General features: G+C 44.4%; 1 protein-coding gene across 1 annotated transcript; it reads right to left on the reverse strand.

Annotated features, from left to right (window-relative positions):
* Positions 1-4,629: 4,629 nt before the first annotated feature.
* On the reverse strand, positions 4,630-7,181 carry LOC141586820 (uncharacterized). Its single transcript, XM_074408190.1, has 3 exons — positions 6,311-7,181; positions 4,877-5,305; positions 4,630-4,640 (listed from the first exon to the last, which is right to left on the reverse strand). The coding sequence occupies exons 1-3, from the start codon at positions 7,179-7,181 to the stop codon at positions 4,630-4,632; spliced, it is 1,311 nt and encodes a 436-aa protein (XP_074264291.1).
* Between the last annotated feature and the right edge of the window lie 18,534 nt (positions 7,182-25,715).

The following is a 25,715-nucleotide window of genomic DNA, read 5'->3' on the forward strand; positions in this document are numbered from 1 at the left end:
ACCATGCAAGTTTCGGAACTTGGGTACTTGATACTGGTTGTGGTTCTCATCTATGTAATCATTTGCAGGGCCTAAAAAACATCACACCCCTCGCAAAGGGTGATGTGGACCTACGAGTAGGGAATGGAGCAAGAGTTGCTGCAGTCTCAATGGGAACATACGTAATCCAGCTCCCGAGTGGTTTTGAGTTATATTTATATAACTGTTACTATGTACCCAGTTTATCTAAGAATATTATCTCTGTTTCCGTACTTGATAAAGACGGTTTTTCATTTTTAATAAAGGACAATAGTTGTATTTTTCCTTTAATGAAATGGTTTATGGCAAAGCAGTTTCCATGAATGGAATTTATATCTTAGATCAACCCACAGATATATTACATGTGAATAATAAGAAATTAAAGGTTGGTGACAAAGGTCAAACTTATCTATGGCATTGTCGAATGGGACACATAAATGAAAAACGTGTAAAGAAACTCATTGAGAATGGGACTATCCCCACATTTGATTTCTCATCATTTGGCACGTGTGAATCATGTCTTATCGGCAAAATGACTCGAATTTCCTTCAAAGGTGTTGGAATGCGCGTTAATGACCTATTAGGACTCATACATACTGATGTATGTGGACCTATGTCAATCACCGCAAGAGACGGCTATAGATATTGTATCACTTTCACGGATGATTTGAGTAGATACGGATATGTCTACTTAATGAAGCATAAAAGTGAGTCTTTTGAAAAATTCAAGGAATACCAGAATAAGGTTGAGAACCAAGTGGGAAGAAAGGTTAAAGCACTCCGTTCAGATCGTGGTGGCGAATATCTTTCAAATGAGTTTAATCAACACCTTAAAGACTGTGGAATAGTTTTACAGTTAACTCCACCTGGAACACCTCAATTAAATGGTGTGTCCGAACGGAGAAATCGAACACTACTTGATATGGTTCGATCCATGATGAGTCACACGGTAGTATCTGATTCATTATGGGGCTTTGCTCTTTTGTCAGCTGCTCTTATACTTCATCGAAGTCCGTCTAAAGCTGTCGACAAGACTCCATATGAAATATGGAAGGGAACGGTCTCTAACTTGTCCTTTATTCGGGTTTGGGGCTGCGAGGCTTATGTCAAGTGGAGACACGAGGATAAGCTCGGCCCGCGATCGGTCAAGACATACTTTATTGGTTATCCAAAAGGAATGTTTGGTCATTACTTCTATTCTCCTACCGAACATCGAGTTTTTGTTGCGGCTAGTGCAAAGTTCTTAGAGAAAGAATTTCTCGAGAACAAGTCAAGTAATAGAACCTTCGAGCTGTCGGAGATTCAAGAACCAACAACCGAGGAACAGATGGAGGAAGATGTTCCTTCAACTAATGATACGGTTAATATTCCTCAGGAACCTAGGAGGTCGGGTAGAGTCTCTAATCCTCCAGACAGATACATTGGTATGGTCGAGGAAAATGACGTTTTGCTCCTAGAGAGTAATGAACCCGCTAATTATAAAGGTGCCATGACCTATTCCGACTCTAAGCTGTGGCTTGAAGCCATGCGATCCGAGATGGACTCCATGTATGAGAATGACGTATGGGATCTTGTTGATTTACCTAACAAGGTACGACCTCTTCATTGCAAATGGCTTTACAAAATAAAGCATTCTGTAGAAGGGCAACCAGATACCTATAAGGCACGACTAGTGGCAAAAGGTTTCACTCAAGTGCACGGATTGCATTATGATGAAATTTTTGCACCCGTAGTTATGCTGCGTTCCATTTGGATAATCTTAGCGATTGCCGCTTTTCATGACTATGAAATTTGGCAGATGGATGTGAAAACCGTCTTCTTAAACGGTTATTTGAAGGAGGAATTATACATGGTACAATCCGAAGGTTTTATAGATCCAGAAAATCCTAAGAAAGTGTGCAAGCTTAAACGTTCCATTTATGGACTTAAGCAAGCTTCTCGGAGTTGGAATCATCGTTTCGACCAGGTGATAAAAGAGTATGGTTTTACTCGATCGGTCGAGGAACCATGCTTATATGTCAAGTCGAGTGGGAGCAAGATTGTTTTCTTGATATTGTATGTCGATGACATACTCTTGATTGGGAATGACATTCCTCTCTTATCTTCGGTAAAAGGATGGTTGAAGAACCATTTCCAGATGAAAGATCTGGGTGAGGCACAACGCATATTGGGAATCCGTATCTATCGAGATAGATCACGACGGATGTTATCACTTTGAGTCGAGTCTTATTTAGATAAGATTCTTGAAAGGTTCAAAGATGACCAACTCCAAGAAGGGGAACCTTCCAATGACTTATGGGATGCATTTGAGCAAGTCTCAGTCACCCAAGACACCTGAAGGGGTTGAACGCATGAGTCGCGTTCCTTATGCATCAGCCATAGGATCAATCATGTATGTTATGATATGCACACGTCCAGACGTGGCATATGCATTGAGTATGACAAGTCGGTACCAAAACAATCCAGGTGAAACACACTGGATGGCTGTTAAAAACATCCTTAAGTACCTACGGAGAACTAAGGATTGGGCATTGACTTATGGAGGAGATACTAAGCTATGTGCAATCGGTTACGCAGATGCTAGTTTCCAAACGGATCGAGATGATTCGAAATCTCAGTCTGGATTCGTCTTTACTCTTAATGATGCTTTGCGGTCACCGGAAAAGTTCCAAACAGGAAGTTGTAGCATTCTACTACTCAATCCGAGTACTATGCCGCTTCGAAAAGAAAGGAAGCTATATGGATGCGTCAATTCTTACAAGGACTAACCATAGTTCCTAGTTCGAATGACCCAATCCCCATCTATTATGACAATAGAGGTGCCATCTTCCAGGCCAAGGAGCCTAAGTCTAGCAACAAGTCTAGACATGTACATCGGAAGGCTCACCTGATCCGTGATTACGTGGAGCAAGAGGAGATAGTGATTGACAAGATTGCTTCGGATGACAACATCGCGGATCCTCTCACTAAACCATTGAAATATGATAAGCATGAAGGGCACGTTATTTTCATGGGAATTAAACGTGTTCCTGAGTTGTACTAGTTGCTTATGGATTCGATACATTTTCTTTTTTATATGCCATTTATAACTTCATCGTATTATTTCATATTTTGTTTTTCATGTGGATTGTACGACAACTTTGAACGCCACAAAGTGAACTGAATTACATTATATTTGTTTTGGTCCGTAATCGCCTACATGAGCTGATAACTCTGGCTATTATATTGTGAAGTTGATTGATGGTGGGTTCAACGAGCCATAAGTCAAACGGTTGGCTGATCGATCACAGATGCGAGTTATAACGATACCTCGTAGGACATTGTGACAACGTAATGGAGTCCTAAATGTTTAAAAACATTCGGTGCCAGATCGTGGATTGGACTTCCATTGTGTTCCTAGAGTCGATTCTTTTGACTATCGACTGTCTCTTGAGATTAAGGCAGTTTTTGGGTGACTTTGGTTTCTTTCTCATGGTCGACCGTAACAGGAGGCTAAGCGATTTTTACTTGGGTCATTTCATACTTTGTGCTTATATCTGCAGGATTCGAGTTGAAGAAAATATCCAACCTTTATCAGGTTTAGTCATTTCTCAGGGCCACTCGAGGAGTTGTAACTGAAATAAATGGCCATGCTCGAATGATGATTCGTTTATCAGTTAAGTTACTCTCTAGTCGGGAAAACCACTATTGATATTTATCACTTGTAAAATACGACCTTTGTGAATACGGATTTTGCAAATTGTTTTACATTGAGTGGGAGAAATTAAGGATATGAGAATCGGTTATCGCACATACACTTGTGAGGACAAGTGGGAGATTGTTGGAGCTAGTGTCCTCCACAGTTAGTGTGATAACGTGTATAAATCTCTTATAGGTTCACAGGGTATACTTAGTATTTTATCAGTTGATTAGCGTTTACTAATAACGGTTGGCTTGCTAGAAGTTTGACGTTATTATCATACTGGTGGCGGTGATCAACTGGTCCCTAAAAGTCACACCTAAAGGATGTGTTTGAGAGATGTGATTATATGAAAATATAATCACATTGATGCCTTATATGACTAAAAGGTTAGTCCATGTATTTGACTAAAAGGTTAGTCAATGTGATAATGAGTCGATTATTTAATACAATTAAATAATATCAAATTTGAGACAATTAATTGTTAATTCGTAAATTGAATATAAACTATTATATTTAATTAATGTATATAATGTTAGCTTAAACGAATTAAGATGTTAATTCGTAATTAAACATAAACGGTTATATTTAATTAGCAAATTATAAATATGCGATATTTATAGTTAATGTATATATTATACGAAATTGTCATAATAAATGTTGACAGACTGGTATTAATTAATCGACTACAAACTGTTGTGTGTGGACTTATTAATACGTGACGACATAAATGACAATTGAGAATTATACACATTTTATACAATTTGATAACAACCTAAAAATAAGAAGATTTTTCTCCTTATTTTTGGTGGGTTACATGGTTTTGAAAAAAAAAAAAAAAAAGATCTTCCCCCTCTTTTCTCTCCTCTTGGACGGTTAAAAGTAGAAAGGGGAGGATCATTTACTTACTTGTTTTTGACCTAATACTCTCATCACAAAAACCCTAAAAATAATTTAGGAATTAGGGTTCTCTTTCTAGCAAGAAAAGGGCATTTCTCGGAGCATTTTGGGTGCAACGATTAGGAGAATATCGATCTCGATATTTGTTCTTAAAACCGAATTGCTAGGACCGGAGGTTAATTCTGATCTCTATTCTTTTGTTTATGCAAATTCGTTTATGACTCGTAATTTCATATTTCATAATTTCGTTATAATCCGAATTTTCTTGATGAGATATACCGATATTTCCCACAAAACTCGGAGGGGGCTTCATATAAACCTCTTCATCGAGATTGTCGTGAAGGAAGGCATTGTGTACGTCCATCTGATGTAGAGCCCAGTTTTTGGCAGCAGCCACGGCGAGAAGAGTTCTGACCGTGACCATTTTGATAGTCGGAGCAAACGTCTGATTGTAGTCTATCCCTTCAATTTGGCGATTACCCATTACAACTAGACTGGCTTTATATCTTTCAATTGTGCCATCGGAGTTGTATTTAATTTTATAGATCCATTTTGAGCCGATGGCTTTCTTGTTGGGAGGTAGGTTCTCCAGAGTCCATGTATTGTTGCGTTCAAGAGCTTCAATTTCGTCTTTCATGGCGCCACGCCATTGTTGTACCTGCATAGCTTGGGAAAAAGTGCTAGGCTCGTGATTTTCGATCACGACCGCTAGAAAACATTTATGGTTAGTAGAAAACTTAAAGTAATCAATAAAATGAGAAAGAGGGTATCGTGTACCTGAAGACGGAGATGATACGGTAAGATAGTGAGTCGAGGGACGACGAGAAGGTAGGACAAAGTCCTTGAGGCTAGGTCGATGGCCTTTACCCATATCCGTGGTTGTATTGTCGGATATGGGCTGTTGGCGAGAACCAGGTGTGGGTGGAGCTGCTAGGTGGTGGGCTATTGTCCCGAGGTGATGAAGTAGAGCTAGTGGGTGGCGGCTCGGTGGCTGGCTGCTCGGTGTTTGTTGTTGTAGTCGTGAGATGGTCAGGAGATGGAGTATTTGGAGTCAAGGCTGATGGTGTCGAGTTGTATATGAGGAGGTGGTCGATGGGTGTTAAATTGGTGTCGAATGGCGGGGAAGACGAGTCATCAGTGACTTGTAAAGCATGGTATGGAAAAACGTGTTCAACAAAAACGACATCGCGAGAGGAGAACGTATTACCGGAGTCCAAGTCATAGACCCGCCATCCTTTCTTGCCAAAAAGGTAACCCAAGAAAATGCATTTGCGGCTACGAGAGGCAAATTTGTCACGGGTACGATTAATATTTTTCGCATAACATAAGCATCCAAAAATTCGAAGATGGTCCATGGGTGGTGATTTTTGAAAAAGAATTTCATAGGGAGTTTTGCCGTGATGGAGATCAGTGGGGGTTCGGTTAATGGGATAAACAACAGTTAAAATAGGCTCGCCCCAAAAAAGAGTTGGTAGACTAGCTTGAAAAAGGAGAGCTCGTGCCACATTGAGGATGTGACGGTGCTTCCTCTCGACACGAGCATTTTGTTGTGGGGTGTCAACCATGGATGTTTGAAATAAAATGCCATTTTGAAGAAAAAATGATTTAAACATGTAAATTCGCTGCCATTGTCACTTCGTATGATTTTATTTTTCTTGTTAAATTGTGTTTCAACCATAGAAAAGAAATTTAATAAGGTTTGTTTTGTATCACTTTTATGTCGTAACAAGTAAACCCAAGTGGAGCGAGAGAAATCGTCAACAAGAGTTAAAAAATACTGAGACCCACACGAAGCATTTGCCGAGTATGGACCCCATAAATCACAGTGGATCATATCAAAAATATCATCCGCAATATTAGAACTTAAAGAAAAAGGTTCACGTGTCTGTTTTGCACGAAGGCAAATTTTGCAATGTTTACTGTGAAATGACTTATTTGTAGAAGATAAACAAGGTAAAAAACGAGAAATAGATGTAGACGGGTGCCCCAACCTCCGATGCCATAACTCCACGGAATCAAGCCCCTTTACGGTGTGAACATGTGCCTCGGTGGTTCGAACGCCCTTCAAGTAGTAAAGTCCCTCGACTTGCTCACCCGCACCAATCACCGTCTTCGAGGAACGGTCCTGGATAAGGCAAAAATTGTGAGAAAATTGTATCGTAAGAGTCGTATCAATAAGCAAGTTGGAGACAGAAATTAAATTGCAATTTAAATTGGGTGCATATAGGACATTAGATAAAATTAAACGGGATGATAGATAAACATCGCCACTTTGTGTAGCGATAGTTAAGTCGCCATTCGGTAATCCAACAGATAAAGGGGCAATATTTCGAAGATTTGTAAAAAACTTTAAACATCCAGACATATGGTGCGATGCACCCGTATCGATAATCCAAGTAGAGGAAAGATCATTACCATTGAGACGATCATTGTTGGAGCTAGCCTTTCGAGCCTGCCACATTTGAGATAACTCTTCCAATTCTTTAGGAGATAAGTTATTGAGATCAATTTTGTCAAGAGTATTGAGGGCAGAACCTGAAACGGGTGGTACAACAGGACCCGTACTTGACGAAGCCGAGACCATGTGTGCTTTGGGAGAAGCACCAGACACGAGCGAGGTATTGCGGGCAGACTTGCGAGCATCAGGAACAAATGTTGCTTTGGTCAGGTATGTGGGATCGTTGGGGTCAAGGTAAACACGGTCACGAGGTCGATCCCCCCACCATTCGGGAAACTTACCCGTGACACTATAACAAAACTTCAAGCTATGTCCGGATTTTTGACAGACAGGACAAAAATATTTCGAGGTGGCAGGTGGATTGGTACGATCAGGTCATGAATCACGACCCCCGGATTGATGAGAGCCATGGTGGACACGGACTGCAAAAGCCATGGTGTCGGGTTGGGTCTCGGTTTTAGGTTGCGAGATATTTCGAACCCCTTCATCCTGTAAGAGTCTATTGTATGCAATATCTAAATTCGGGAGAGGATTAATACCTATCAATTGAGAACGAGTAGTAGAAAAACGATCATCAAGGCCCATAAGAAAGTCACGTACCCGTCTCTTTTCGCGCCTATCATTGATAATATTCAACCAGTTGCACGAGCAGGGATTACACGAGCAAGATGGGATTGTGTCGTGCTCAAGAATAGCATCCCAGATGGTCGTCATGCGTCCGTAATATGACATGAGAGTCTCCGTTGGTCCTTGACGACAAGCCAACAGTTCGGCTTATAATTGATACAAACGTGCTTCATTCGTTTGACAGAAGCGGTTGCGAATGTCATTCCAGACCAGACGAGCTTCAGGATGAAGAGAAACTTGTCGCCTCAGGCTGGTTTCAAGAGTATTAAAAATCCAACCCGTGACTAAAGCATTCGTCGTCCGCCATGAAGCAAAATCAGTCGAGTTGTCAGCCGGCTTTTTGAGGGAGTTATCGATATATTCGAGTTTCCCTTTAGCCAAGAGAGCGAGTTGAAACGATCGGGACCATTCATCATAGTTATGTCCGTTAAAGACGATGGGAGTGATGCTGTGGCCCGTGTGTTCGACATGAACAATAGAGTAAGGTGATGATTTGGATGTGTCAATGGCTTCTGTGTTTGTCATTGTAAGGAAACAGTAGAAAAAAATTTTGAAAAAGAATGAAGAGTAGAAGAATGAGGGAAACGGCAGACGTGAAGCAAGACAGAAAACCCTAGTCTTCTGATACCATATTAGAAGTGTATAATGCAAACATTAGAATTGTTTTATTGATCAGATTGTTGTGTTTTACATAAACTATTCTAGCCTATATATACTTGTGTATCTAAGGTATTTACGGAAGCTAATATTACACAAACTAGGCAACAAATATACAAGGGAAATAAGGCAAAGATTATTGCTCATATGGAAGAATTAGCCGTTGGAATATAGCTGTTGAGTGTGAACGGCTTGATCCTCGTAATAAACTCTTTTTTACATTGTGGATAACGGCATAATAATATATAGAAGAATGAAGGAATCTGGAATCTTAAGTAAAGGAATGGTCCTCCTAACGGAAAGCTAGATTCGAACCGGCTGATACATTAATAGCGCCTGTAGGCTGTAGGTTGCTACAATATGTTGGGACATCCTCACAAAAGTGCGGATGTTTGAAGGTAATTTCATGCATAAATCAGTATTACAGGTTTACTGTGTATTCCGAGCTGAGCATATGTGATCACTTCTAGAAGCTCTTCAAGAGTGCCATATCCACCTTGTACAGAAAACAGTCGTGTTTACCATAATTCATTAAAATTGTGCACATTATGAAGTCATGATTTAAATTATTTTTGAGGTAATGTGTACCAGGCAATGCAATGAACGCATCAGCTTGTCGTGCCATCTCAGCTTTCCTATTAGGAAGTTATATTCTAGCTAATATTATGCGATTGTGATTTCCTTAATAGCAATATCCTAGCCTTGATTTACGGATATTGTTACGATATTGTTACTAGCCTTGTACTCTATTTAAGCCACATTATGGCTAACCTAATACAATTAAGCATTCCCCTTATATCTCCTTAACATGGTATCAGGGATTCCTCTTCTCTCAAAATAACCTATTTTTTCCACCACGAAAATCCTCAAATCAGCCGCCATGGCCGGAGATGCTGCCTCCGATGCCTCTCCAAAAATCAATCCTCTTAGTCCCTATTACCTCGGCTCACATGATGTTCCGGGTGCAAAAGTCTCTAACGTCGTTCTCCGCCGCGATAACTATGATGCCTGGCAGAAATCTATGACGTTTTCCCTCAAGTCTCGCCGCAAGTTTGGCTTTGTCGATGGGTCAATCAAGAAACCCACCGATGCCTTTGAACTCGAAAATTGGGTTGTTGTCAATTGTACAATCATCCAATGGATCCTCAATATGATTGACGAAAGTCTGCTCGACAACATCTCATATCCTGATGATGCTGCTGTTTTGTGGTCCGAAATCAAAGCGCAATTTGCTGTTATCGACGGTACGATGATTCACGGCCTTAAAACACAATTAAATAACTGCAAACAGACCAAGGGAATGGATGTGACTACTTACTTAGGAAAACTCAAGTCCCTGTGGGATTCTATTGCTAAACATGAACCTCCATTTGCGTGTCGATGTGGTAAATGCGAGTGCGAGATTGGACCCAAGGCTATACAACGACAGGACAATGAAAGGTTGCATCAGTTTTTCATGGGACTCGATCCCACTCTATACGGTAATATCCGCTCTTCTCAATTTCAATTGGACCCGTTACCTGCCCTTAGTCGCGCTTACAATCACGTTCTTCACGAAGAACGCTTGCGTACCGAGACCGTACCAAATGTTTCTGATGTGGCTATTTTCGCTACCCCGTCCGCCAACGCTGATTGGCGTACCCTTCGTGACAAGGAATGTACTGAAAAGCGTGCCCTATTTTGCTCTTCTTCTGAGACGCGTGCTCATGAGGTTGCTCGCTGTTTCTTTAAGACGATGCGTTTTCCTGAATGGTGGGGTGGTAGGCCTTGTACTCTAGCTGAGTATCGTATTTATCGGACTCGCGCAGCCTCCCGCAGCTCTGGTGGCTCGGCTGGAACCACGGCTGGTGCGGCTAAGTCTCCTGCTTCGGACCCGCCAGTACATGCTAATGCCGTTGTCATCAATACTTCGGGTCATTCACTGCTCTCCTCGGATCGTCTAAGCGGTATGTCTTGGATAATCGATACGGGTGCCTCCAATCATGTCACTGGCACTTTGTCATGTTTGGAGGATCAAATCCAAATTCCGGGCCGAACTGTTGGACTTCCTAATGGCCAGCGGGTCGTGTCTTCAGTGATGGGTTCGGTTTATATTAATGAGTTTTTTACTCTTCGTTGCGTTTTATTTGTTCTCACCCTAATATGCAATTTACTATCAGTTTCTCAACTTACAGTGGATACTACTTATTCCTTTGAGTTTGCTAAGAATTCTTGCCTTATTGAGGACCCTTCTTCGAGGAAGACGATTGGAGCAGGTGAGCTACGGGACAGACTATTTTGGATTAAAGCGGGGGCGCGACCATTGGCGGTGCATACGGTGTCTGGGCACGGGAATTTTGATCTTTGGCACAGGCGACTTGGGCATCCGTCAGATAAAGTGATCAAGACTATTCCCTCTTTTAGCAGTTTATTTTGCAATAAAGACACGATTTGTGATGATTGTCATTTGGCTAAACAAACACGTGATAGTTTTATTTTGAACAATAAGCGTGCAACGGACTTATTTGAATTAATTCATTGCGACTTATGGGGACCTTATCGTATTGCTTCGTCTTGGGGTGCGAAATATTTTTTAACCATTGTAGATGATTATTCTCGTGCAACATGGGTCTATTTATTGCTAGATAAAACTGAGGTAACCGATATGTTTATGAGTTTTATTCACATGGTTACGACTCAATTTTCCAAGACCATTAAAAGTGTCCGGACTGATAATGGTAACGAATTCAATAGTGTTGCTGGGTATTTCTTTCAACATGGTATAAAATTTGAGACCTCTTGTGTGGGCACACCACAACAAAATGGGCGGGTCGAACGTAAACACCGTCATATTTTGAATGTAGCCCGGGCGCTCCGTTTTTAGGCCAGTCTACCTAAAACCTTTTGGGGTGAATGTGTATTATCAGCTGTCTACTTGATCAATCGGACACCATCCCTTTGATTAATAATTTAACTCCTTATGAATGTCTTTACGGTGTTGCCCCATTATATGATAATTTACGGGTCTTTGGGTGTTTGTCATATGCTCATAATCAACTTACCAATGGTGACAAGTTTGAGAAACGCAGCCGTCGTAGCATTTTTCTTAGGTATCCACATAACAAAAAAGGGTGGAAACTTTACGACCTTGAAACTGAGTCCATTTATGTCTCTCGTGATGTTGTTTTTCATGAGTCCACATTTCCTTTTGCTGATATGGCTTCCGATGCTTCACCCCCTGACCCGCTCCTTCCTGATGAGCCATTAAATGGCATGGACACGGTCTTCGAGGTTCCTCACACTAATGCTGCTGCTGCTTCTTCTCGCCCAAATGCGACCACTGACACAACTGCTTCGTTTGAACCCCATCCCAATGTCGCGTCTGGGTCTGCCGACAATGCAGGTTCGAATTCCTTAAGCTCCGGGTCAAATGCAGAAATGGGTAAAGGTCGTCGTTTAAAATTCCCGAATTCCCGCCTTACTGGTTATGTTCTTGACACCGCTAATAGTCCGTCCTCATCTTCTAGCACACCGAGCGCTCCAACGTCCTCCTCAGGTACACCATACTCCCTCGCTAATTATGTCGATTGTGATTCTTTTTCCGTCAAACACCGTGCGTTTCTTGCAGTTGTGACCGCAGGCATGGAACCGCCTTCTTTTAAAGAGGCTATTAAGGATGCTGGTTGGTGTGACGCAATGAAACAAGAAATTGACGCTCTGAAGCGTAATGATACTTGGGAGTTAACTAATTTACCAACGGATAAAAAGGCCCTTGGGTGTAGATGGGTGTACAAGATTAAATATAAATCGGATGGTACTGTTGAACGTCTCAAAGCTCGAAATGTAGTATTCGGCAATCATCAAGTCGAGGGAATCGACTATGGAGAAACTTTTGCTCCAGTTGTAAAGATGGGTATCATTCGCGCTTTCCTCGCTGTGGCTGCTATACATAAATGGGAGCTACATCAAATGGACGTCCATAATGCCTTCTTACATGGCGATTTAAATGAAGAAGTTTATATGCGCCTCCCTCCTGGATTCAGCCGTGGGAAGGAAGGCAAAGTATGTCGTCTCAAGAAGTCATTATATGGTCTCGGACAGGCTCCTCGATGTTGGTTCGCAAAGCTCACTTCCGCTCTTAAAGCCTACGGTTTCAAGCAGTCATATTCAGATTATTCATTATTCTCTTACCTGCGAGACGAGGTACGTCTATTTATTCTTATCTATATGGACGACTTGGTCATTGCGGGTAATGATTCTTCCGCTGTTGCTCAATTCAAGGAATATTTGGGGGCTTGCTTTAATATGAAGGATTTGGGGCCATTGAAATATTTTTTAGGCCTCGAAGTTTCTCGCAGCTCTGAAGGTATCTATATTTCCCAGCGTAAGTATGCCCTTGACATCATTTCCGAGACTGGTTTGCTTGGGTCCAAACCCGTTGTTACACTGATTGAACAGCATCACATATTGGACAATGCAACCGGTGATATACTCCCAGATGCCGAGCCTTATAGGCGCTTAGTTGGTCGGTTGGTTTATCTCTCTGTTACCCATCCTGACTTGTCCTATGCCGTACACATTTTGTCTCGATTTATGCATCAACCACGCCGCGAGCATATGGCTGCTGCGTTACGAGTTGTTCGCTACCTCAAGGGCAGTCCGGGTCAAGGCATCCTCTTACGTGCTGATAGCTCCTTAACTGTCTCCGGCTGGTGCGATTCAGATTGGGGTACGTTCTCCCTCAGTCGACGCTCGGTCACGGGTTGGTATATTTTCCTTGGCGAATCACCTATTTCGTGGAAGACTCGTAAGCAACACACCGTCTCCTTGTCTTCCGCTGAAGCTAAATACCGGTCTATGGCAAATATTGTTTGTGAATTGAAATGGTTAAAAGGGCTTCTTTCGGATTTTGGCGTCATATTGTCTAGGCCGATGCATGTCTTTTCCGATAGTCAGTCCGCTCTCCAACTTGCTAGCAACCCGGTGTTCCACGAACGCACGAAACACATCGAGATTGACTGCCATTTCGTGCGTGATGCTATAACTGAAGGCTTAATCGTCACTTCGCATGTTTCGACCAAGGATCAACTTGCCGATATTCTGACCAAGGCTCTTGGGGCTTCACAATTTCTTGCTCTTCTCCGCAAGCTGAGCACTCTTGATCTCCATGCTCCAGTTTGAGAGGGGGTATTAGGAAGTTATATTCTAGCTAATATTGTGCGATTGTGATTTCCTTAATAGCAATATCCTAGCCTTGATTTACGGATATTGTTACGATATTGTTACTAGACTTGTACTCTATTTAAGCCACATTATGGCTAACCTAATACAATTAAGCATTCCCCTTATATCTCCTTAACATTTCCTCTGGTGCATGTTTTATACAATGTTTATCCCCCCAACCGTTTCACCAGTTATCTGTTCCATTCTAATGTTAGCTAGGAGACGCATACAAAGACACTGATACACAAGTACCCAGCTATCGTACGACATAGGGGGTAAGACTCTAAATCCAACCGTCTAACCACCTACACGCATGAGGCTTTGAGGCACTAGAGTAATTACAAAAGTAACCGGACCATAACAACAATGATACACAAATATGGTCATGAAGCCTAGCTATTCACTTTGTTAATTGGTGTCAACCTCCATGTTCTTACCTCTTTAGAAACAAGGCTCTTGGGAATCTGTAATACCCGATATTTTATATATATAGTTGCGTAATTTGTGAGTAATTCATGAGTGTATAGGTTATGGGTGTTGTGTAGTATATCGCTTCATGAGTTTAGTTGGGTTCGGTCTAGCGATATAGCATGTTGTGTCTACCGACTTGGGTTTTGGCAATATATGTTTGCACGACTGATGAGTAGTATTTTGGTCGCATTTGACCCCTCATTTATATCTTATTCTGACTCGGTTTTGCGTGCTTAATTGATTAAATAGCTCATTTAATTACTAATTTATAGTAATAATTAGTCGTCTTAGCTAGAATTAATAATTAGTCGGATTCTTGTATAATATTAGTATTACTGTTACTTTATTATAATATAACTAGTTTAGATCCCATACAAATGCACGGTATTTTAGATTGTAGTATATAAAGAAATGAGCATTATTAATAATTACACTTTAAATTTACGCTTAAATTCTACAATATTGATGTGTTCTATTAATTATTAAGATAGAAAGGGAAAAACTTGAGGACAATTTTACATATGAAAAATCAAAATATCATTACATTTCCTAATTTTAATAAATATTGTGTATTTGCGTTGTATTTTAGGGAGATTTTCGTATTTTATAAAATTACACTAATTAGTATTTCGGCGATGTATTTTTCAAGTGAGAGATCGAAGATATTTGTGATGGAGAAAATTCTTTAATATAATAACTAAAATATATTTATGGTTAAAATGTGATAATAATAATAATAATAAGAATAATAATAATAATAATAATAATAATAATAATAATAATAATAATAATAATAATAATAATAATAATAATAATAATAATAATAATAATAATAATAATAATAATAATAATAATAATAATAATAATAATAATAATAATAATAATAATAATATGAGTAAAATATATAGTAATCTTACAAACTGACATAGATCATGGAATATAGCATACGTAAAATATATGGCAGTCTAAAGTATTTAAGTGTAATATATTTCTCTACAAATATTGAGAAATAAGAATTATAAAGTAGACTATTTGTATAAAATAAACAAAAGTTTAAGCCCAATATTTGAGAATAACCAAACCTATTTACTATTAAGGCCCAATTTGTAGTTGAAGGTGATTTGAGCGGGAAAATTCCTAGTTTCACATATTTTTTTAGTAAATAGAGGATGTGTAGGCAAAGAGGAATAATGAGAAGGAAATTGAGGAGCAAATTAGGTCAAGACGGAAATAAGACGGATTAAAACCGAGTCAAGAAAATAAAGACGAAGTCAACTTGAAGAAAAAAAGAAATAGTATAACACAAAGGAAGTCAAAGTTTGATAATTTATTTTGCCAAAACAATGACCCCCCTGCTTCTCCACTTTCCTCGTCAAAATGTCCATCCCCTATTTATTAAAAGAATAGGCGAAACTCCAAATTTTCCCGCCTAAACACATTTTCTAAAATAAAGTTTAGTTATTTTTAGCATATTCTATAAGTATGGTGGGCTATAATACACATGTAATCTTTTAGATTTATATATTTATGTCATTTACTATTTTACATTCTACACAAAATTATCTCCAATCTTTTTATGATATAAAAAGGAAATTCTTTTTTTTGTTTAAAGAATCCTACGAAAAAAATTCATTGATTTTCTATGATAAAAAGTTGCGGCTAAAAATATACTATCAGTAAAATTTTATAAAATAACACCATTAATCTCTCGGTAATAGGAAAAACTTTCATTGAAATACTCATTTCATGATTAATACGATTGATGGGGCATATTCTGCACCCGCTGACCGAGTCAACATATTGAGCAAGGTCAAAGATATCCACAGCAAGTCAAACTTATTAGACAGCCCAACCGATGCAGCCTGTCGGCCTGTCACTTGGGTCTCGGCTAGGACAACTAGCCAGCCGGGATACATATCCGCGTACTCATATCCAAGACCCCTCGGCCGGCCTGCCATGGGTCCCTCGGCCGAGGGTAGAATAGTCTTTCCACCTGCTAGCCACTTGGCAACTACGTGACAAAAGGTGAAAGTCTATAAATACTCCACTTCTCTCATTGAGAAAAGGATCCGAAATATAACCTAAAACTCACTATTAATCTGGTATAAACTCCCTTATCTCTCTACAATATACTTTGCCAAGTTACACACAACTTAACCTCTTTAAGTTTGCTGACTTGAGCGTCGGAGTGAGTACGCTCGGTACCAAGCCGAGCCCTCAGTTTGTTCATTGTTTCAGGAGAGGCCGAAAGGAAGAGTCAAGCCAAGTCATCATTCAACAAAGCTTACGTGGTCATAACACTGCTCCGTAATCACACCCGGAATAATTGGCGCCGTCTGTGGGGACTAGATACTAAAAGCTAGTTAAATCCCTTACAAAAAAAAAAACACAAAACAAAACCCACCCAGCAAGCTAAGAAGATGTCAAAACAGCCAGAAGTAATTGTGAGCGACGAAACCGCATTCTACCAGGATGACATAATCCCTAATTCTGAAATCGGGCAGTCCCCCACCGGCCGAGTAATTCAACCGGCGTACAGGATGCCGATACTACCAGAAACACCGCCGTCACGGCCAAGTCACCGTCATGGGACATGTGGTTGATGCAAAAAACCGAAGCTATTCCTGGACTGATGGGTAGTACGCCGCTAACCCCGCAACGAACGATTCTGCATAAGAAATACCCCACAGTGAACAGGGCCCATAAAGTGACTCCGAACAACCCGACCGGAGCGAGCGATGCAAGAGGTTGGGCGTACCAAAACGCCAGCGGTGCCCGTGTTGTCAGTGGCAGACCAAAGTCCTTCCCACACTCGCGGAAGGACAGCGTCGTCGCGGCGACAACGAGGCCACCCCCGAAGAAGTGAAGAAAGAAGTCCGACTTTCCAAAGTCAGACAACAAGAAGCCCTTCCCGCCACGGAGAGAGAAGCCGGACTAGGATTGGGAGGAGCCGATCGCCGCGTGTCATTAGACACGTGGTCAGACAGCCCCTCAATGCCTTTGTCCTCGAAGTCCCTGGTGCAACTAAGTCAAGTCGCCACCATATCATACAAAGGAGATAGTGACCCAACCGACCATGCCGAGGCTTTCGAGTCGTACATGTCGGTGTTGGAGCAACCCGATGAGGTGTGGTGCCGAGTCTTCCCAACGACCCTCCATGGCATGGCTCAGAGTTGGTACAAGGGGCTACCCAATGGCTCGGTATACTTCGCTATGCCGACCGAGAGATAACTTCATAGCCCGAAAGACGCTTGCAACAAGCGAAGGGCCGTGGAGACATCGAGATCTCCCGACTATCCGACGGGGGAGGACGAGTCCCTCCCGAGCTACGTCAAGAGATTTGACGCTATGGTTCAGCCAGATCCGAGAGCCGAACACCGAATCGCGGCCTTGCGATGAAAGGCCTACTAAGAGGCGATTTCAAAAATGAGCTCATCAAGTGTGAAGACCTCAACCCGGACTCCGCCAGAAAGATGGCCGACCGAGCCATAAAGGTGGAGGATTATCACAAGACTGGTAAGCCACACGAAAGCCGGCACCCAGAGAGGAGCAACCGCCGAGATAACGAGAGATGAAGGACGCCGTGACAATAATAGGTCACGGTGCGAGAAATTTAATAGAAAATGAAACTCGGCGGGCGCCGGGGAGTTCGGGACCATACACCCCGAAGCGGCATGCCAGCTCACCCCCCCTGGTTAAATCACCGGCCGAGGTCTTCGCCCGAGCAAGAACGAATGGCGTAAGTGGGCAAGACCCCCAAGACGAAGGCGGAAGGCGACGCAAGCCAATTTTGCGATTACCACGGCCAACCCGCCATAAGACCGACAACCGCGTCGGCATCCAAGAATGCCATCGAGGAGCCGATCCGAAAGGGGGCCTCGGCAAGTACGTAGCTGGGGCCCCGGAATCAAGCTCCGACGGGGCGAACAGGAAATCAGTATTCCAGAGGATGGGAGTGATCCAGGTGGTTATCGTAGGAAACGAGAACGGAGGGTCAGCTAATGGGCACAAACGCCACCTAAATGAGCTTTACCAAGCCATCAACTTTGTGCCCACCACAGCGACCCCCGCTTCCACCGTCCCCGATATAACCATCGGAAATAAAGACTACGAAGGAGTCGTAGCCCCGCACAGCGATCCGCTGGTGGTCCACCTGGACATAGCCAACCATTTGGTCAAGAGGTGCCTAATTGATACAGGCGCCTACACGAACATCATGTTCAGGGAATGCTTCCTCAATCTCGGTCTGAAGATTGAGGACTTGAGCCCCGCACCAACCCACTATACAAATTCTCCGGCTTCTCAGGGCCTGTACCCCCGGGTCAATCAGTTTCTTGCCGGTGATGTTTGGCCAGCGATGCGGCCAAGAATGTTTGGTCTGAGTTCGTGGTTATTGATGGTTCGTCCGCCTACAATGTCCTGATAGGCCGGGTTACTTTGAGCGAGGCCGATGCTGTAATGTCCATCCGGGCCCTGACATTGATGTATGTCTCGGACCGGGGGGAGGCACAAAAGCTCGTCTCAAAGGACGAGAGAGACGAAATTGTCAATGTCCAAATATCTGCCAGAGGGTGTAACATGCAGTCCCTCAAAGTGGCGAAGAAATCAGAGAAAGGGAAGAGCCCATCCTTACAACAGGAGGGTGATCCAATGAACACCGTCGGCATGGTCGAAGGAGCCGAGACCGAGCAAGTGGAAATTGACCCAGGACGCACCGTAAATCGGTGTCGGCCCGGAGCCAAAATTCGAGCCGATCTCCTGACTGCCGAGGAAGAACAAAGACGTCTTCGCGTACTCGGCCGCCGAGATGCCGGAGTGAGCCGAGAGGTGATCGTTCACAAGCCGAACGTGCTCTCCAACGCTCGCCCGTCAAGCGGAAGATGAGGAACTCCTCGGCCGAGAAAGACGAGGCCATCAAGGCCGAGGTAGATAAATTGTTAGAGGCAGGCTTTATCATGCCTTGTACTTACCCTGAGTGGCTAGCAAATGTTGTAATGGTGAAGAAGTCATCAGGGGGGTGGAGGATGTGTGTTGATTTTACAAATCTTAATAAAGCATGCCCCAAAGATTGTTATCCCTTGCCTCGAATAGATAGTTTAATTGATGCAACGGCAGGCTACACTATGCTGAGCCTGCTAGACGCTTTCTCAGGATACCATCAGGTATTCATGGCCGAAGAAGACATGCCTAAGTGCGCATTCATCACCATACACGGCACATACATGTATAAAATGATGCCGTTCGATTTGAAAAACGCTGGCGCAACTTACACTAGGCTGGTGGACAAAGTGTTTCAAGATCAAAAAGGGCGAAACATCGAGGCTTACGTCGACGATGCTATTGTAAAAAGCAAGTCGGACAGAGAGCACTTGGCCGACTTGAGCGAAACATTTTGTTCACTAAGGAAATACAAGATGAAACTTAACCCAATGAAATGCAACTTCGGTGTCCGGCGGTAAGTTCCTCGGCGTGCTTGTCGGCGCCGGGGGAATTGATGCCAATCCGAGAGAAAGTTCAAGCAATCTGGACCTCTACCGAGCCGAGGAATCGAAAAGAGGTTATGATGTTGACCGGGAGGATGGCGGCTCTTGCCCGTTTCATCTCTCGGTCAACCGACAAGAGCACCCCATTCTTCAAAGTGTTGAAGGGGAATAAAGACTTCACTGGGGGAGGAACAGAGCACGGCTTTCGAGTAACCGAAAGCTCATCTTCAAACTCTCCCGACCCCGTCCAGGCCGATCTTTGGGAGACGCTATATCTATACATAGCGATTACCTCGGCCACGGTCGATCTGTAATCATTAGAGAAGAAGACAAGCAAAGAACACCCAATCTACTTTATCGGCCATACACTACGGCCGCCGAAAGAAATTACCCACGATCGAAAAAGCGCCTTTCTTTGTCGTCGTTGCCGCAAGGAAACTAAAACCTTACTTCGACGCACATCCCGTGACGGTCCTAACCGACCAACCATTGGAGAAAGCATTGGAAAAATTCGAAAAATCCGGCAGGCTCATCAAATGGGCGAGAGCTATCCGGCTTCGGCAATCAATACAAGCCGAGGCTCTCGATAAAAGCGAGCACTTGCAGACTTCCCGGCCGAGTGCACATATAAAGAAGAACCAAATCCCGGAGTATGGGAAGTATACACCGACGGGTCCTCCACGACGAACAGCTCAGGAGCCGGCATCCTTATCATCAGCCCAAACGGGGACGAGTTTGAGTATGCCTTGAAGTTTACCTTCTCGGCCTCAAACAACGAATCCGAATACGAGGCGGTGATAATCGGAGTCGAGCTAGCTAGAGTCGCGGAGCGGAACACATTGTGTTGAAGACGGACTCACTATTGGTGACTAACCAAATCAGAGGAGAGTATGAGGCTCGAGACGATGGGATTGTAAGATACCCGAAAGGGTAAAAGGCGACACAAAGAAGATTAAAATCTTTCCAAATCCAATGCATCCCAGTGTCCGAGAACAACCGAGCCGACGCTCTCTCAAAACTTGCCGATTCAAGCATCAAGAATGTCACCAACCGTCTTTGGTGGATATCGGAATGCTAAAAGTATCACTGAGACCGTCGGCATGGTGGGCGACATAGAGGTCGAGACGACGTGGATGACTCCGATAATGAAATACAAACTAACAAAAGAGTTACCGGAGGACCGCAGTCTCTCCCAGAAGATAAGAAGGATCCCCGCAAGGTACTTGGTGTTCGAAGGAGAACTATACAGAAGGTCCGTAATAAGACCACTTTTGAAATGTGTCGGCCCGGTACGCGAGCTCATCTTGACAGAGATTCACGAAGGCATCTGTGGACATCACATGGGGGCAAGAACGCTAGCCCACAAAGCTCTCCGAGCCGGCTACTTCTGGCCTACCATGCTTGAGGATTCCAGAGCTAAGACCAAGAAGTGCAAGAATTGTCAGATGCATGCTCCGGTGATACACGCACCTTCCCGAGACCTGCAACCGGTGCTTAGTCCCCTTCCTTTTGCACAGTGGGTGATGGATTTACTAGAGCCATTTCCGACGGCCTCCGGAGGAAGAAAGTATCTAATTGTCGCCGTTGACTACTTCACCAAATGGGTTGAGGCTGTCGCGGTACCTGCCAAGACCACGGCGGCCGTAAGAAAGGTAATCTGGGAGAATATCATAACTCGTTTTGGGTTACCCCAAGTCATGGTATTTGACCACGGCCGAGAATTTTGGAGTGACATGGTGATGAACTGGCTAGAAGAGCTCGGTATCAAGTTTGCATACTCCTCCGTCTGCCACCCTCAGAGCAACGGGCAGGCGGAAGCAGCTAATAAAACAATCCTAAATGGGCTAAAAAAGAAGGTTGAAGATCTAAAGGGAAGGTGGGCTGATGAACTACGCGGCGTCCTATGGTCCCTTAGAACCACGGAGAAAGAAGCAACGGGATACGATCCATTCCACCTTGTCTATGGGTGCAAGCCGTCCCGCTAATTGAAGCAAAGCGGTGCGACATTCGAACGCAAACCTTTAACCCGATCGAAATGAGGAAGGCCCGAGAGCCTCCCTAGACACTGTCGAAGAAAGTCGAGACACGGCACGGCTTAACCTCGGCAAAAGATATCAAAACCGAATGAGAAGAGCATATAACCGTAGGGTCCACAAAAGGGACTTAAGAGTAGGAGATCTAGTCCTAAGAAAGTCAGCCGCAACCAACAAAGGAAACATCCATGGTAAAATGACGGCCAACTGGGAAGGACCCTACAAAGTGGTTGAAGAAATGAGGCCGGGTACATACCGGCTGACAGACATGGAGGGTGTTCCCCTAATGAGTCATTGGAACACAGATAACCTAAGGAAATACTTCGTATAGCAGCGGAGGTGTCCAAGACCGTTGTGGGCACCCCGACGCATGATTATACCTTATGAAGAATGATCCAAGTTTTCCATCAAAATACTTGTCCCCTCCATAGTCATGCCAGAATAGACGCCGCGGCCAAAGCCGGGCAGTCACTACCGAAGTACAAATGCGTATAAGCACTGTTGAGACGCAATTCTAGTCACTCCGACGGTATGTATCCGGGAGTGGCAGAGGAAGCGATCAATATGTCTATAGATACGGAAAGCAGTCGAAACGTAAACTCGGTTGCCTCGGCCAAAGCCGGGGGTGACGAGGGAAACGCGATTTGCCAACAGCAGTTGTTACTCGCCACAACGACCAACAAGCTTAGGAACGTATAAGTACGGTTGAGAAACGCAAATCGGACGCCTCGGCCAGACCGAGAGTGAAAGAGGAAGCGATCAACACGTCTACAGATACGAACGCTGTCGAGCCGTTAACCTCGATTGCCTCGGCCAAAGCCGGGAGTGACGGGGACACAATGACCGATACGCTAACATGTTCACAACGGTGGTTGGGATAGCAAATCTGACCGCCTCGGCTGAGACCGGAGGTGGTGGAGGAAGCGACCAACATGCCAACATGTTTAAAAACGTTAAGTACAGTTGAGTTACGCATTCTAACTGCCACGGCCAAGCCGATGGTAGAAACAGAAAAAGAAGCGCTCAATTAATAACGTAAGAAGACAACTCAGATAAAAATGAGATAAAGACCTCGGCCAAGCCGGAGGCAAAATAAACCAACTCTTATTGAAATGTTCACAGGTAATACAAGAAAGAAGTCGACGGCCGTCCCCATAGGGATAGCCTAAACACTACCTACCAAAGTTCAAAAAAGAGAAAGATACAGCAAAAGGTTACAGACATAAGAATTGAAAGCGCCAAAAAGATGGCAGGGAGGAAAGGCTCAATAGTTGGCCCCCGAATAGCTGAAACTGTCTGAAGGGCCGGGTGAATCCGGTGACGACCGCCCGTCTCCCTATGCCTGCTTCTGCCCGCCATCAGCAGCAGTAGCACCATCACCATCAGTGGGCGACCTAGAAGCCGACTTGGCAGCTTCAGCTGCCTTTGCCCTCTCAGCTTCCTCCCTGGCCGCCTTCACCTTTTCACCATGGGCCGCCTTCTCCGCAGCCTCCTCAGCGGCCTTCTTCGCCTCTGCCTCCTCCGCAGCCTTTGCCTCCGCAGCAGCCGCCTTATCATCAAGCAGCTGGTCAAATTTTTGCCACGGGAAGGAGCCTTCAGGAAAGAGCTCTCTGATTACTTCCCTGGTGGCTTCTTCGGCCTGGTCCCGGTATTGGGCACACATGTTAGGAATGACGACATTTTGGAGCGTCTCAATGTCCTCCTCCCTCTGGGCGAGGATGGCCCTTGTGTTCCTGTGTGCCTTCGCCTGAGCCGAATGCAGAGACTTCCATTCTTCCCTCTTAGCAACTGCGGCGTCGTGAGCACCCTGAAGCTTATCCCGCTCCTCCCGCAGCTTAGCGGCATCAGCCAGTACAGCCTCAACCTTGGCCCTCTCGGCTATGACCGCCTTCTCAGCATCCTCCCTGAGCGAGGAAATCATTTTCGGCGGCCTGGAGGTCCTTCTTCGCCTTCTCGGCCTCTTGCTTAGCGGCATCAAGATCGAGCCTAAGCCGTTCAACTGCAGGAGCAGCTTCAGCCATGGTCTTTTCTTGCTCCATAATGTGAGCACCGGCTACTTCAGTCCACTTCACCAGCATCTTGGACAACCTTATGCCTTCCGCCCTAATCTGAGCAGGGGAAGGCTTCAGGGCTGAGGAGTCGACGATGACATTTTGGTTGCCCGTCTGCATAGGCCGCTTCCCCATTTGCCGTTCAGTGAGAGGGACAGCCGACGGTGGTTGATCTACAAAAAATTCAGACAGAGCATCCATGTCAACATTCATTGACACGTCGGAAAGTCTGTCATCAGGAATGCCTAATGAACCAGCTAAGTCTGAACCACAGGTTAGATCCGTACCAGCCTTGGCCTTCTTGGTTGGAGGCCTCTTTTCTTTACCGGCCCCGGTGACAGCAGCGGCGGCAGACTCGATCTCTTTTCTCTTATTCAAGGAAGGAGGAGCCTCCGCAACAGTTACATCCTCCTCAACATCGATGACCACCGGCTGCTTTTGGACCACAGGGATTGAAGACTGAGCCGGAGTTGACGCCGTCGCCGCCATAGACGTTGCCTTTGGTTTGCGGCGCGGCACGTTACCGGCAATCTGCGCCTGAGCCGCCGTCACATTCAGTGCCTTCAACTGCTGGTCCATGAGTTCGTTAGGGGCCGGTCTGCGATCACGCGGCTCAGCCTTAGGATGCAGCTCAACAATTTTCCCGTCCTCGCCGAGTCCCAACCTCTTGAGGATATCCGCAGACAGATCCGGGCCAAAACGGTCTGTAAAAGAAACGAAGCAAGAGTTAAACAAAAGAAATAAATCAAGGTTCAAAAACAGAAACATAAAAAGCAAAGATGGGCCTCACACCGACCCCACTCACCCTGTTCGAGGGCTTCGATGAGGCCGACGCGCAGAGAGCGGCTCATCCTCGAAGAATGATCTCGCGTCGGGGCATCCATCCCTTCGGCGTCCCATCCTTCTCGGCCTCAAACACTTCATTGCCCGTTTTTTCGTCCTCATTAAGATAGACCACGATGGCGTCCATCTTAAGCTTATTCCGGAGACATATTTCTCACGCTCCCGATTCTCACACCGCAAGTTGACGCAGTCTTTGAAAGGACCGGCGATGGATAATCCTCCGGAACCTCAACGTATACCCACCGTCCCTTCCGGTCCTGGCAAGAAGTAAGCTTAGAGACGGTGATATAACCCGGCTCAGTCTGTATGTTGTACCACCCCGAGCCGGCTTGGGTAGTCTGTTTAAGATGGTGGAGCCGGCGGAAGAGGTTCACCGTTGGGGCCTCCCTTTTGAAAAGACACAACCATACAAAACCAACGATCGTCCTGATGGCCAACGGATGCAGTTGGGCCACGGCGACATTCATGGCTTTAATTATGGTCATAACGTATTCATTCGGAGGAAACCGGAGCCCATACTCCGTGTGTCGATGTATACGCCGATCTGACCCTTGGGAGGGCAACAGACCGCCCCTTCCTCAGGAATAACAATTTTATACTCTCTGCCAAAGGAGTAATGGTGTTCAAAAAGCTCAGAACCGGAGCAGCTAGCGAACTTATTTGTCCAGGCACGATTAGGACTGATCGAGCAGGCATCACCGTGATGCGAAACAAGCGGCCTCTCTACGGTAGAAGGGGTCGCCTCATCATCAGTACCCTCAGAATGGGTCCCTTCCTCATCATCATCCTCAAAACCCTCCAAAAATTTTGGATCAACTTCGGAGAAGGAGACCAGGGCCCCAAACCCTATCGGGGACGACGGCGCGCCTCCTCTTCATCGACGCGACGGGGAGCCCCGGCGCGAAATACTAGGTCCAAATTTCAAAGCAGAAGACATGACAACAAATACTTAACAAATAAAAGTTGGAAAAAATTTGTTTGTTTACCTTGGAAAAGTGTTACGCCGAGTAAACGCTTTAAAAAAAACTAGAGAGAAGTCTCGTCGAAGAAAGCTAGAGAGAAGAAAAATTTTTTTGAGAAGATGAATTTTTGGTGGCCAAAAATTCGGGGGTAACTGCTCTATTTATAGAGCAAAGCCCATGAAACTGACCAATCAGGGCAAAGCCCATGAAGCGTCAACCAATCAACACCGAGCCACGTGTCAAGCATGCAGCCACAGAATGCCAATCGACGTATCTTCTTCAACACGCTCCTTGACAGAATGCCAATCGACGTATCTTCTTCAACACGCTC

The sequence above is a fragment of the Silene latifolia genome, chromosome 1 (genome assembly GCF_048544455.1).
Source record: "Silene latifolia isolate original U9 population chromosome 1, ASM4854445v1, whole genome shotgun sequence".
NCBI classification, from domain to species: domain Eukaryota; kingdom Viridiplantae; phylum Streptophyta; class Magnoliopsida; order Caryophyllales; family Caryophyllaceae; genus Silene; species Silene latifolia.

What these genes read in the sequence shown, in the direction of transcription:
- LOC141586820 (XM_074408190.1), bottom strand. Translation starts at nt 7,181, where the DNA reads ATGGTCTCGGCTTCGTCAAGTACGGGTCCTGTTGTACCACCCGTTTCA. An exon ending in TTACTTGTTACGACATAAAA is followed by an intron (nt 5,306 to 6,310) that starts GTGATACAAAAC and finishes AATGTTTTCTAG; the next exon opens with CGGTCGTGATCGAAAATCAC.